General features: G+C 35.0%; 1 protein-coding gene and 1 pseudogene across 1 annotated transcript; both read right to left on the bottom strand.

Annotated features, from left to right (window-relative positions):
* Window positions 1–8,642: 8,642 nt before the first annotated feature.
* Window positions 8,643–9,649, bottom strand: LOC120173917. The gene has a single exon (XM_039180952.1). It carries the CDS (start codon window positions 9,631–9,633, stop codon window positions 8,668–8,670), a length of 966 nt encoding a protein of 321 aa, XP_039036883.1. The 5' UTR covers window positions 9,634–9,649; the 3' UTR covers window positions 8,643–8,667.
* A 1,281-nt stretch (window positions 9,650–10,930) lies between these two features.
* Window positions 10,931–14,883, bottom strand: LOC120173918 (annotated as a pseudogene).
* Window positions 14,884–15,016: the final 133 nt, after the last annotated feature.

The raw sequence follows: 15,016 nt of genomic DNA, 5'->3' as shown, positions 1-15,016 counted from the left end.
AAAGAAAATATTAGAAATGAAAAGAAATAAAAACTTAAGTAAATGAAATGGAAATGAATTAATGAAACAGTTGGTAGCGGAAGAAATATGATGACGAGGATGATGTTCAATGGTGTTGATGAAGATGGTAGATGAAGTTGATGATGATGGACGGCTATGGTGATGAAAAGTATCTCAAACTTGCCGAAGAAGAAATAATGCTATGTAGAAAAGCCCCGTTCTTTATAAACTTGCTTAAGGGATGGTAGAAGTGTCTTAAACCCAATAGATATTAATCTATGAATTATAAGAATCAAAGTGAATATAATGATGCCACGTGTATAGAAATATACTTGCTTAATCGATATAGTTCTTAAAGAACTTGAAAGAGAGATTTAACTCAGAGTAGTTTTGATTAGAAAATGAGATGATTATAAATGAAATGACAAAGCTTATTTATAGGCTAGCAAAGGGTTTGGCCAAATAATTGGTTGTTGTTTCGACAAGGAACATGATTAATGAAATGAATGAACAAGTCCTTTGGCATGTAAATGGTTCGGCTAAATCTTCCAATGAGGCATGATGATTCGACTAAGGGTGGATTCATCTTGTTTGGCTAAATATACTTGTGCTCTCACTTTGGCGCCAAACTCCTCCTTGTTCAATGCATGTGCGACTTGGCCGAATAGGCACCTTAGCTTCCTCATATCTCTTCTCAATTTAAGTATCTTTTGACCGAATGGACTTCATCAATGCAAACCCCTCTTCAATGGCATCCTTTCATGGCAGCACCTTTATGAATGGGCATGATGTTTTGATGGCACCTCTTCATGAATAAAGTAGGTTACAAGGTGAGTGAGCTGATGATGAGCTGACCATTGATGCTCCTTAATGTGTTGGTTCATGTGGAAGCTCTTCATGAAAAGGTATGACCCGAAAAGGCACCTCTTCGTGAAAAGGTACGATTTAAGAAAAGTAACTTTTCACAAATATGATGTCCTTTGGTCATAGATGATGTTGGTGCAACTCCCCAGATGAATTGAAGTCTCCTTCTAGCTCAATCCAGCTATGAGCTCACTTGGCAACGGATAACTTTTCACCATTTGATCTTCATGCTCTCCTGAATAATCATATGTATGTTTTCCTAGCTCTTGGTCCTTTGTTAAGCTCAAATTCAACTCTTAAGTTGTTGTAGATGTTGGAACCTAAAGGAAACATAAAATTTAAGTTAAGTATATGAACTAATATAAAGTAGCAATGTGTATAATATAAAGATGTGGACTATAGGTTATATTAATAATCAACTTGGGATATATTAAATAACCTATCATTTAAAGTTCCTTTTCATTAAAAGATTTGAAAGCATGAATGCACTTATGAGAAAGAATTTCCTAAATTGTTTTTCCCTTGCACGAGGGATAGGTCTGTGAGGCATGACCTCAGGATCCTTTGTTGTAGTCATAATCACATCATACCCTAAATCCAATAAAAGTGTGATCATAAAATCAGAAGGTAGTCAATGAAACAAAGCAAGAATCAAGATTAATAACAAGAGATTTCAACAAATCAACCAAGGTAAGTCAATTTCAAGCTTATAAACAAGAAAGCGATAATTGATGCAAACATTATCTACCCTTCACTTAAATCATATTGTCCCAATATGTAAATTTAAAAGCATAGGAGAAGAAATAAAGATACTCCCCATATTCATTGACGAGACTCAAGCCGAATCCTTAATTTTTTGTTTGAACCATGATGGTAGTCGGCCAAAGCTTACAAGCGACAAACGACAGGTGAGTGCGCAAGAAACTGGTGATTAGAGCTGGAGGGTACGACTTGTCCGTTGATGGAGAAGGGTGTACAGTCGAAAATAAAGAAAATGGTGAATGAGGTTTAGGATAAACGACGTATGCGAAGGGTTGTGATTACAGAATTGGTTTAGGGTATTTTTTTTTATTTAATGAAAAACTACATGGAAAAGAGAGATTGAGAATTTCAAAATGATGCGCATATGGGGAAAATCTAAATTTGGCAGGAGTTGTCCTAATGAAATGTGCATTCTGGATTAAAAAAAAGGTTTTGATGGCTAAGGTAGTGCGCGTACGCTCTCCTAAATAGTTGCCTCTTACTTACGATGAATTTCAGTCCGCTTCATGATAGTATATTCGAGCTCGATTAAATATCCTGATGTATCTAAAAATACAAAGAAAATTAAATAATTAGAAATGATGATAATAAAATAAAATTATAAAAATAAGTTGCCTCCTATTAGAACACTTTTGTTTAACGTTGTTAGTTCAAAGACCTGATTCAGACTACAGATTCTGAGAGAGATGCTTCCTCCACTTCATAAGTTTTTTTTCATCGAAGAAATTTCTTACGAAAAATTCTACGGTCAAAGAATTTTTTCCTTTTATCATTATAGATCCTTTCAACCTCAAAGACTTCTCTCCGGATATATTTAAACTTTAAAGACATGTCCAAAATAATTCATAAAATATTTCTTTCACCTAAAAATATGTTTTTCAAATATTCTAGAAGTAATTGCAATTTCGGTTTTGATGCCTACAAAATAGATGGAACAAATTTAGGTTGAGAAGACATCAAATCTAAATGTATACTTAGCTCTTCGTTAGATGTTTGCGAGTCCACGTTAGAAGCGATATTAGTTTCAACCTTCAAATTCATATACAACTCATCACAAAAATTATGTTCAACGTATTCATTCACAACAGGTTTGATTATATCGACAAAGCTAACATTAGCCACAAAGTCAAAATGTTTCATCGCCTTATAAACATCAAATTTTACCACTTTACCGTCAAACTCCATGGTAGGAGTTCTACTTCTAACTTCGATTATGGTACGTGCAGTGCTTAAGAATGGGCGGCCAAGAAGGATTTCAGAGGAAGTGCTGGTTCAATGGTTTTCCATGTTGATGCCATAGAAATCTACCAGAAAAATTAACTCATTTACCATAATCAGTACGTTTTCAAGAAGTCCTTCGGGATAGATGACGGATCTGTCAGCGAGCTAAATCGTTACTATATTTTCATTCAAAGGCTCAGTAATAATTAAATTGTAAATAGAAAGCGGCATAACATTTATAAAAGCAGTAAGATCACACATAGCACGCTTAATTCCAACCTTACCGATTTTACAAGGTATAACAAACATACCTTGATCCTTTAATTTTGGTGGAAGCTTACATTGAAAAACAATTGAGATATTTTCACCTAAGTTTACCTTTTCATTGTCGGTAAGTCTCCTTTTATTTGTGCAAAGGTCTTTTAAGAATCTAGCATATCTCGACACTTTTCAGGTTACTTCAAGAAGAGGTATATTTATCTCCACCTTTTGAAAAAAATCTAAAATTTCTTTTTCTTCCACTTGCTTATCACGTTTTACTAACCTCGAGGGAAAGGGAGGTGGCGTCGCATAGGGAGATGGCCCGAGAGGAGTCAGTGATGCATCTTTATTTTCCTCTAGGGTCTCACATTGACTTCTTTTTCTTTCTCCCTTGCGTTAGCTTCTTCTTGATCTTTCTGCAATATTGATTTGACAACATCTTTAGTGATTGGCACAATAATGGTACCACTATGAAGGGCGATGACACTAACATTTTCTCTTGGGTTTGCCTCGGTTTGAGATGGTAACTTCCTTTGTGATTCCATTCATCCAATGGTATGATCCAGTTGACCCATTTGTTTTTAAGCTCTTGAAAGCGATCTTTAGTTCTATTCCAAAATTGTTCTTGAGATAGTGCCAACCATTTGATGATGGACTCTAATGATGATTTCGGTGGTTGATATGATTGAGATGGAGGTGGCTTCGGTTGATACAATTGGTTTGGCATCAGATTTTGTGCATAGATGAAATTCAAATGGTCTCTCCATCCTGGATTGTAGGTATTTACGTTAGGATTATATGGTCTCTATGGAGGTTCCAATAAATTTCCAACTACATTAACTTATGCGACAGAGTCTTCTTGTAACATCGGACAACAACTCGTGGGATAGTTTGGTATTGTGCATATTCCGCAAAGTATAAATGTACTTGTTTTGCTTGCAATAAGAGATTGAACAATATCAGCTAATTTACCAATTTTATTTTCCAAAGAAATTGTACTTATCTTGTGAACCCATCGAGTAGGTTCACTAGAAGAGTTAAATTGTTTAGAGTTAGAGGCCATAGTTGAAATCAAATTTCTCATCTTGTTCGGAGTCATATTGATGAGTGCTCATCCACTAGTTGTGTCAATCATCTTCATCTCTAAAGGAAGTATGCCTTTGTAAAAAAAAAATGAATCAGTGTTTGCTCCGATAGTCCATGTTGTGAGGAATCAGTGTAGAGTTTATTGAATCGTCCTCAATAGTCGTATAATGACTCTCTATATTTTTGTTGTACTCCTAAGATGCTTCTTCTCAGTTCACTCATCTTAGTCGCAAAGAAAAACCTGTTAATAAAAAAATTAGTCATATCAGCCCAAGTATTAACAAAATTAGAAGGTAAATAGAATAGCCAATCCTTAACCAAATCGGGTAAGGAAAAAGGGAAAGTGTGAAGTTTAATCTAATCCTCGGATACTTCCTGTAGTTTCATGCTAGAGCAAATCATGTGAAATTAGGTATGGTGCTTGTGAGGATTTTCACTGAGCAGTCCATGGAAAGTAGGTAGAAGATGGATTAAACCAGTTTTCAACTTAAATGGTGTTTTGCCTTGAGCGAATTCGATGCATAATGATTGGTGTTCGGTAGGTGCCACATCTAGTTCTTGGATTGTTTGTTCAGCTATCAGAACCGTTCTTCATTGAATTCAAGGTGTGTCTCAGCGTCAGAGAGTGTTTTTTATATGGATTGCTATTGTTGCTTTCTTTCTCGTCGTGTGCGTGAGTGTAGCTTTCGAGTGTTTGCTCCGATCTTAGGGTCGTAATCTACTAGTTCCCTGGATTCTTCCTGCTCATAAGTCAAAACAAATTTTAATCAGTAATTTCTCGAAGTCCCCAACAACTGCGCGAATTTGACAAGCGTCTTAATTGTCAAATAAATAAGTTTTTTCACAGATAAATAAAATATAAACATAGTAGAGAGAAGAAATGGTTGATCTGCATGGACTAAGGGATTTCCAACATCGATTTGAATTGATATTTAACCAAGAAATCTGTAAAAGAAAAATAAAAAAAGGGTTTTATAAAAGTAAATTAAATAAATTGAATAAAGCAAAAAAAACAAGAAAAGTAAATAATTATGATGGAAGATAGCATCCAGCTTCGTTTCGCCTCAATTCGTCTCGATCACTGAAATAAATTTTACTTTAGATTCTTGCTGGTTGCAGTCTACATGGTCCAACCCTTGCAACTTACTCTTCTCTCTGATGAACTAACTTTCCAAATAAAATACTTGAAATTTAGCCCTTCTTTGGATTAATGTCGTCTATCGAAGTTAACGCCAATGCTATTTTCATACTGGAAAAGCATGTGCTTGGATTATGGTGTCTCGGTGGGAATCGAACCTGATCCTGTTTTTCCTTAGCGGACCGTCGTTAAGTTTGTTATGAGGGAGTTAAATTTGATACAAGTCAATTCTTCTCTCCAACATCGATCAAACCAATGTGCTCTCTTTGGATTGATGGTGTCGAGATGCTTGAAGGAAAGGATGATTGTCAATCCAATATTGCCGAAAATCAAGAAAGAAATCTAAAGATCTTGAGCGCTCTTTCAATTCTCATGAAATGAATTAAGTCGTTACTTAGCTATTGGCTAAATGGAAGTTTAGCCAAACATGATGGAAAACATACTTAACGTGTAGAAGAAAGAAAATAAATGGAGATGAAAAAGAACAAGAAATTAACTTTTATAAAATCTCAAAGCTAATCAAAGCGAAGAAATAGTACATATATCAAGCTTTACCCTGATTTATTTAGAGTTTGAGAAAACCTAAAGAAAATAAAATTCTTAATGAGATTAAAATACCTAAAGAAAATAAAATCCTAAAAATATTCAAATACTTGAGTTCTAATTGATAGTAATCTTAAAATCCTAAGAATAGCAAACTAGAATTTTAATTAAATAAATAATAAATTCAAAATGTTTGAATTCAATCACAACTCTCAAATCCAATAGAGTTTTCGTTCGCCCGACTTTGATTCCTTGATTTCGTTTATTGGATTGTCTTCTAGAAATTATCGTTGATTGGACTGCAGATTTTGACATATCGACATTGTCATGCCCGGAGTCATGCCCATGTGTCCAACCTTAAATCTAGAAAATAAAAAAAAATTACAGAACACACTCCTTAATTGTTGTTTTCTAGAAAATAGGGTCTTGCACAAAATTAAACGTAAACAACTCAAATTAACAATAGCAAAGAGATAACACGGAGTAATTATCGACAAAATATTAACAAAATAAAACACTCATCAGTTATCCCTTTTAGAATTTTAATGCGTCTTTAATAAGATCAACAATATGTTTTCTTTGATAACATATTAGACCTTGGTACAGCAATGACATTTTAATAGTACAAATAGGTATGGTATAACAAAATTTTGTGACTAAAAACAAATTATTTTCCTTTTTGCATAAATGTGGATATGCAATATATTTTTTATTGCAAAGGATAGTAGATAAGAAATTACTCAAGAAAAATGTGTGTATTTCTTAAATTACCCAATAAATTATATTTTTGTTAGTTCAATCGATCATTCGAAAATAAGACAACGAACACAATAGTTTGGTTTGCTCAGTCAAATCTATCTTATAACGCCTATACTCGAATTAAATGACTGGATGAGTATACAATGTCACATAGGGGTGTTCACTATTCGGTTATAATCGAATTAATCGATCGAATCGAATTAGTTCGATTAATTCAGTTTGTCACCATATTAGTTCAGTTGGCAACGATTAATTTTTTTATAATATTCGATTAACGGTTAATTTGGTTCAAAATCGATTCCTTAAACGAATTAAATAAAATTATTAAATATTATATATATTATATATATTAAATCTATATTTTAAGCTCAAACTCATTAAGAATTAAGATCCAATTATTTTTTTTAACCGCACTAAATTCATTAAATTATCAATGTCTAATTAAATCTTAGCCCAAATAAAAAATATCCTAATATAATCTAATTAAAAAATTATTTTAAAAAAATAGTTTAATTCGGTTAACCGACCGAAATAACTGAACTTTATTTAGTTCGGTTAATATTTTTCAAAAAAGAGTTCGGTTCAATCAATGGTTAAAAGAAAAAAAATTAATTAATTCAATTAATGGTAATTCGATTCGGTCGATGACTTAATTAACCGTTTGACAACCCTAAGTCACAACATCTAAACGAACATATAAACCACTGCATCAAATGCTATCTATATGTATACAACAAGCTATATGGTCGACTTTGCAAAGAAAGTTGATCGACCAGGGAAAAAAACAGAGCTTGAGTTACAAGGCTCATGGGTATCAATATTAAAATAAGGCTCAACATTATAAGAAATTGACTCAAATAGTTGGGGATTTAAGGTATTGATTCCATTCTAAACTTCAAAAATGTGATAAATATGAATAAATTTATGGATATCAATATTAAAATGATCTGCACAATATAAAATTAATCTATTAATAATTTGTCATCGATACCATCAAATCAGTATGAATATCTTATAACATGCAATAACAAAATTTAAATTTGGACGAACTTTAAATGCATCAAGAGCTATTTAGATAATCTTTGAAGTCTTAAAATGCATCTCACTCTTCAAATTTATGTATAACTCTATGTGAAACTCAATTATCATCTCAAGATTGCATTTATATGAAGATTTAGGCACGTATGTCCTTAGTGGACCAATATGCACAAAAAAATATGTGGACTGTTTTGATCTCTAATATGGAATTAAGCCCTTACAAGCCTCTAAAACTTATCAAACTTCAATGTGAACTTTAGAAACAACTTTCAGGTATAATTATAAGTCTATTTGGCCAAACCTTAGTCTTCGTCTTTCTATTATGCAACATTTCTCCAATTAGGACAAAGGTCACAACTTCATTTTCGTATTATGCATACCGCCTTTAACATTATACCCATAAGACCATCATGATATCATGCCACCATAACATTTACAAAGTATAAAAAACCCTAACCAACTAACTATTATGTACGTGCCATTTCAAAATTCAAAGTTCAAGTTATATTTAATATCCTAAATATGTTATAAGATAGACTCAGTGTACCACATTAGGTTATTGAAGTGATAAGTACTCTAAAAGTTTTCCTTTCTTAATCAAAATATGAAAGCATTTAAAGAATTCAAACATATTTAATGGTGTCAAATATCATGTCAAAGATCAGAGAGTATGAACTTCGGAAAGTGATCTCGGCAGAGGATGGTTCCGGAGGTATGGGGTCTCCTAATAACTTTATTAATGGGGATTTAGTGCAGCTTCCAAAAGATATCTCCCTAGGTATAACACATGGTTAACGTAGGTGAAATGAAAGAACAATAAGATGGCACATATGCTTTGCAGTCTAGTATACAAGTTCTACCATTCAATACATATATAACATCAAAAGACAGTCACATATACATACTAAAACTTTTATTGCAAAAGAATGAAAGAGCAGTAATGAGTTTAAGATCCCACATACTATTTCATAGAATAAAAAAGGGTTCCTTGACAATCAAGTATCCAAATTCTCCATTTGAATGCTGCTCTTGAGAGGCACATACTCCCCAAGATACCCACCAAGATGATCATGCAAAGCACTCTTATCGATCCCCTGATGATGATAACTCTTACAAACATAGTAAAACACACTCTGCACCAACAACCCAACAAGGTTCACAATCACCAAAACTCCAACCAAAAATCCCCCCACCGAAATCCTCCTAAACATCCCATACCGTTCCCCTCCATGCACCACTACCGTCCCAAACGTACCGCCGATCACTGCACAGATCGCCAAGTACCCGAACACCAGAACGCAAGCCATGTTCACCCTCCCTTTCAACAACTCATAGCTCTTCTTCATGGCTGCGAGCCCGTAAATGGGTTCAAGCACCGATACCACACTGGCCAAATGCCACAACGCGGTGATGTAAACGTGAAGGCCCAAGAGGAGGATCAGAATCACAATGAATGCGAAGAACGATAAAACGACGTTCTGGGTGTCAACGGCGATGAAGAACATGAACAGGAAGGCGATCACCAGGGAGTTGTAAACGAACATCAAGAGAGCGATCCATCCGAACGTTATGAAGAGGCGTTTGAAGACCTTGGGGATGGCGGAGATCGTGGAGGAGAAAAGGACCGCCTTCGAGGTGTAGAGAGATGCGACGGTGAAAACGACGGCGGCGGTTGATAGAAGGGAGAAACCGAAGAGGAAGATGAGGTAGAAGAACTGGAAGGCTAAGAGGAGAGTCCACTCGTGGCGGGTGTGGGAAGGGTCGGTTAATGGGTGGGATTGGAGTTGAGTTAGGATGGGGTGGGTGAAAAGGGTGTGAGCTAAAATGGCGAAAGAGAGAGGGAAGATGAGAACTAGGGTTATGAGGTTGAAGGCTTTGGGGGATTTTCGAGGGATTGAAATTGATTCTCTGAGAATGTCTGGGATGCCAAGGAATTGAAGCTCTTCAGGGGACAGATCCATGGCGTTTTGTTAGGTTAATAATAATTTGAAAGCGGTTGGAGATTTGAGAAAGATGAAAGCTTGGAGATGACGGATGGAAGGGAAAGGTTGCATGAGCCATGAGATCTGTCAGGGTACGATATAATCGCCGCTGTCGTCTTTTCCTTTTATTATTATTTTGGTCTAATGATAAAAAGCTCTTCAAACTTTTCATTTTATTTTATTTTTGACAGTTTAACTTTTAAAAATTTTATTTTTTTATAATAAATCATTTTTATAATTAAGTGAGGATTAATTAACTAGTAATAATTTAATAACATATATATTTAATAATTAGAGGTATAAATGAAGAGAGTTTGAACAAAGTTATATTCATTCGTTTAGTGTTTATGAAGATGTTCAATTATGATCATATTTATTTAATGTTCATTTAGTGTTCAACGAAAAAGACTCTTTTTAATCTTTTATTTATAAGTAAAAAAATGATGAAATTTTATCACTAATCCTTAAATTCCTTAGGCTTCCTATTTTAAACTCTAAATTTTATCTTAGGTTCAATTTAATCCATACATTCTCCAATACTTTAAATACAAAAACCCAAAAGAAAAAAGAGAATCGAGACTATAAACAAATCAATAAATAAATTTATCCATAAATATAAACAAACCGAATACACTCTAACCTTATTTATTCGTTTATTAAAAGAATATAAAACTTTTATCCATATTTATTTATTTATTTAACTTATTAAACAAACATAAATAAACACTATACAAATAATTCACCGCTCTATTCACTACAATTCTAACAACAGATAATAAATGAGTTTTGTAGAAGGAAATAAATGGGCTAGCAGCTGCAGGGGATGTCGAGAAAGGTAGGGAATGGGATAGGGAAGACCTCACCTGATGGAATCAGAACCATGCTATAGATGGGCCCCACCAACTTTGATAGTATAATCACTTCTTAAGCCATTGGTAGTTCTAAAACTATTGTAATTAAACACTTTCCCCTCCCATAACTTTTTGGTGTAATTATCTTTTAGGACACTTTCATTATTAAAATTAAGGAAATCAACCTTGACCTCAAATTTGTCTAATTTAATTATTTTTAAGACCTCCGAATTTTAAAATTTGTGAAATCAAACCCTTAATCTCTTAATTTTTATGGTTTGATTACTTTATAGACCCTATTTGCTTCAAAGTTGAACAATTTGCGTCTCATAGTTCAATCCTAGTTCCGTCCCAGGATGGAATTCGTGAACAGATACAATGTACTGCTGCAAGGAAACAATTCCGTGTGCATTTGTATACCTGGTATTTGAGGCTCACATCATAAAATCCATTTTGGTTCCCAAGAATCAAGCCAAACTCAATTCACGGGCTGATTTTAATCATCCCAAATACAGCAGCTTTGCTCCTTCAGGTACTCCTCAGCTTTAATCCATCACTGTTCCTTCTTCTTCAAGGACCTATTCCTGGTAAAAGAGGAACAGCTGGCTTGGGCTGCTTCGTTTTCTCTACCATTATAGCTTGGGTGGTTAGAACTATCCCAGCAACAGAGACAGCACTTTGTAGGGCACACCTTGAAACTCGACAAGAATCTATAACTCCGGCATCGATAAGGTCTTCGTATCTTCCGGACATTGCATTGTACCCGATTCGCCAATCAAACCTTCTAGTCTTCTCCACCACAACTTCTCCATCAACACCAGCATCTGTTGCAATTACTTTTGAAGGTGCAAGGAGTGCCTGCATTTGTTGCATAACACTAAAAAGATGAAGGGAAAACAATAGACAAAGACTTTGAAACATATGAAGTGAAAGTTGACTCCAATATAAGGTAGTCTCGAATCAAACACATACTTTTGCTACAATATCAGCACCAATCCGTTCATCCAAGTCTTCCATAGAATCCTTCATTATGTGAATCTGCTGTGAGAGATGTATATAAGTTGCACCACCACCCGGTACTATCCCTTCATCCATGGCAGAAAATGCAGCATTCTTTGCATCTTCAATTCTTAGTTTATGGTCTTCAAGTTCCATCTCAGTATGTGCTCCTACCTACAGTTTTGATGAGCATTGTTTAACCATTTAGAAGCGGAACGAGATGTGGTTAAACCGTTAGGTTATGCCTTTCAATCTCAGTATATGCTGTGTCATGGTTGCAAACCTTAATGACCGCCACACCACCAGAGAGTTTAGCCATTCTTTCCGAGAGCTTTCTTGACAAGTATGCATTATCAGTTTCAGCTAGATCCTTTTTTATCTGCATTATTCTTGCCTGGATTTCAGCTTTAGTAGAAGGATCAGCAACTATGGTTGTGGAATTGCTTGTTATAGTCACTTTCCGTGCAACACCAAGTTGATCAGAAGTTGCAGCAGCGAGTGTCATACCGAGATCTCCAGAAAGAAAATCAGCTCCTAATGATGTAGAAATGATATCAGTTAGCCACATATAAAACTAAATGTAAGAATGAAGAAACAATTGTCATACTGCTACACGAGTAAAACAGTTTTCACAGGCATGAGAAAAGAGATATTCATGCTTTTAATAGAAAAGAAGCACCCGGGTGATTTAGGGGGAATTCAATATTATAATAATGAAAAGGCAGTGGTAGTATGCAGAACACATCACGGCACTAAGATGAGCTTAAACAGACCCTTTTACACAACACTCTTCTAGGTTCTCATAATAATATTTTAGCTAATTATTAGTTAGTAGAACAATATAAAGAAGACATGCAAACAATTTTGATTTTAGCCATTGCTGATCATCAGCAGATTTGTATAAATAAAAAATGAAAGCAATTTAACCTGTCATAAGGGCAATGTCCTGCAACAGGGCTTTCTTTCCTTCCCCAAACCCTGGACATTTGACAACAGAAACATTAAGTAAACCTTGCATTTTGTTCGCAACTAGTGTTTCCAGCACTTGCTTTGAGATATCCTCCGCAAAGATTAGCAGAGGGACACTCAGTTGCATAGTCTTGTCAAGTAATGGAACAATTTCTTTGACGGTTGATATCTTTTGATCAGTTACAAGGACTTTGGCATTGTCGAACTCCATTATAGACTTATCTTGATTAGTAATGAACTGGGGCGACATATATCCCTTTTCAATCGGTAGTGGGAAAATATTAAATCTTATCAAGGATTAGAAAAATCAACAAGCCAAGCACTATGCAACTCTTCAATCATCTATAACAAATTTAGTCACGAGTTTAAAAAGTAATTAGGTTATTAAGTAAAATTCTGCTACATGCAGTTAAATGAAGAAAGAATGGCTAAAATGAAACTATCTTTTAATATTAACCAGATACAGTGTATTTAATCCAAAATTTTCATGACTGACCCTTCCGAGACAAGGAATAAACTGGATGTAAATCTAAAATGAAGCCTTAGCTTTTCTAACTTGAGAATAAGTCTAATCTGGTTTGTGCTTTTGCTTTTTGCCCTTTTCCCTTTGTTTTCAGATCAACAACCAAATAGTAAAAGCATCAACCAATAGAGAGCCTAAAGAAAATTTTGATTTTAGCAAAAATCTAATTTGCTATGTTATGCACAAATCAACGGCTTCTTTTAGACACTATCTAAAGGAATGGCATGCAGGAGTCAGCTTTACACCTTCATTCCTTCTTCAATTATCACAGAGGTTTCAGCTGATGAGGATGACTCGAGAAATTACTCCATCAGGGCCAATCTTTTCTATAGCTTCAGCAATCAAGTTCCCAATGAAATCATCATTACCAGCAGAGATCGAAGCCACGGCTGTGAAAAGAAGAGTTCTGTGTCATCATTTTTTATATAAAAAAATTTGTTACAAGTCATCAATCAAAAATAAAAAATAGGAAATAAAAAAAACCTTTTAATTCCTCCTTCCCTTTTACTGGCAAACTTTTCTTCTTAAGCTCCTTAACCAATTCTTTCAGTCTTATCCATTCCCCTTTTCAGAGAAACAGGATTAGCTCCAAAAGAAACTGCCAACAATCCAAACTTGATCATGGCTTGAGTTAAAATAATTGCAGTGGTGGTACCATCACCAGCCAAATCATTCATTTTACTTGCAACCTGCATTGAAGCACATAAAACTTACATATCTCAAATCATTTTTCCCAAAATAAACAATAAAAAGTTTAGGGAGGAAGTTATAGCAACCGTGAATGACCTCTTGTATTAGCATTGCTCCTGCATTCTCAATAGCATCAGAAAGCTCTATAGCCCGGGCGATAGTTACACCATCGTTAACTACTTTCAGTGTCTCAGACTCATAAAGAACAACATTTCGTCCTGCACAGTTCACCTAAAATAGATTAGCAACTCATATTAAGCATGCACCATCACCAAATTAATGAAACATAAGTTTGACACTCAATAAGAACAAATAAATCATCTTCATTTGGTTGTGAATCGTATGGAATTGAAACGATACCACACGTCTTATCTTTGTCACAAAGAGCATGAAAGCTTAGTACTAAAAGGAGAAACAATCATTATGAGCACACCACCACTAAGCATGAGGTGCCTATATGACATCTAGACAAACCCTGGGTCAGTACTCCAATAGCGGGTATTATTGCGATTATTGTGAATATTGTGGTTGTGAAATAACGGTTTTGGAAGGTACCTTTACCGCTATATAACGGCTGTTATTCCGATAGCAGACCGCTGTTTAATTCCTTGATATGTATCTGATCATTGCAAGGTAAAAGAATGTATCCTTAAACACCCATTAACGAAAAGCATTGTCTCTAACAATGTTATTAAAACTCCCAAAATCCTTGTAATCCTATACCGAATTCTATGCTCATTCAACGCAATAATAACTCTATGAAATCAGCCAGAAATAAGAGCACCCAATTGAAGAAAAAGGAAAAACAACCTCTAGGACCCAAGGTGACAGAAACAGCATCAGCTAACTTATCAATACCAGCTTGCAACGCCTCCCTGCAATCTCTCCCGAATGATATCCTCTTTGGACCAGCTCTCACCATCAAACTCCTAACCATCTGCGGTTTTCTTAACACCCTATTTGCTCTTCTACTACCATCAACGTTCTGCAACGGTACCCATATCTTCGTCGAAGGTAAACAGACGTATAACAAAGAACATACACAATAAGAGAAATTGACTTACAGTGACAGAGAAGAAAGCAATTCGGGGGATTGATGAAAATGAGGATGAGACAGACATCCCTTCTGTTCAGCTTTGGAGAATGTTTACTGGGTCCTCGAGGTTTCTGAATTTTAGCTGAGGCTTGAGAGAGGCTTTAGAAGGGTTTTTATCGGGCGCGTTCCAGTCATCGTCTAATCTATAGCATCAAAACCCTTTTTATTTTGTTTTCTGGAGAGGCTTTAAGAGTGACTTCCAGACTAAAGAAGCTTTAGAAGGGTTTCAAAGAT

The sequence above is a fragment of the Hibiscus syriacus genome, unplaced genomic scaffold (genome assembly GCF_006381635.1).
Source record: "Hibiscus syriacus cultivar Baekdansim isolate YM2019G1 unplaced genomic scaffold, ASM638163v2 tig00111993_pilon, whole genome shotgun sequence".
NCBI classification, from domain to species: domain Eukaryota; kingdom Viridiplantae; phylum Streptophyta; class Magnoliopsida; order Malvales; family Malvaceae; genus Hibiscus; species Hibiscus syriacus.
The sequence above is the reverse complement of the archived record's forward strand: the minus strand, read 5'-3'. Positions and strand labels throughout refer to the sequence as shown.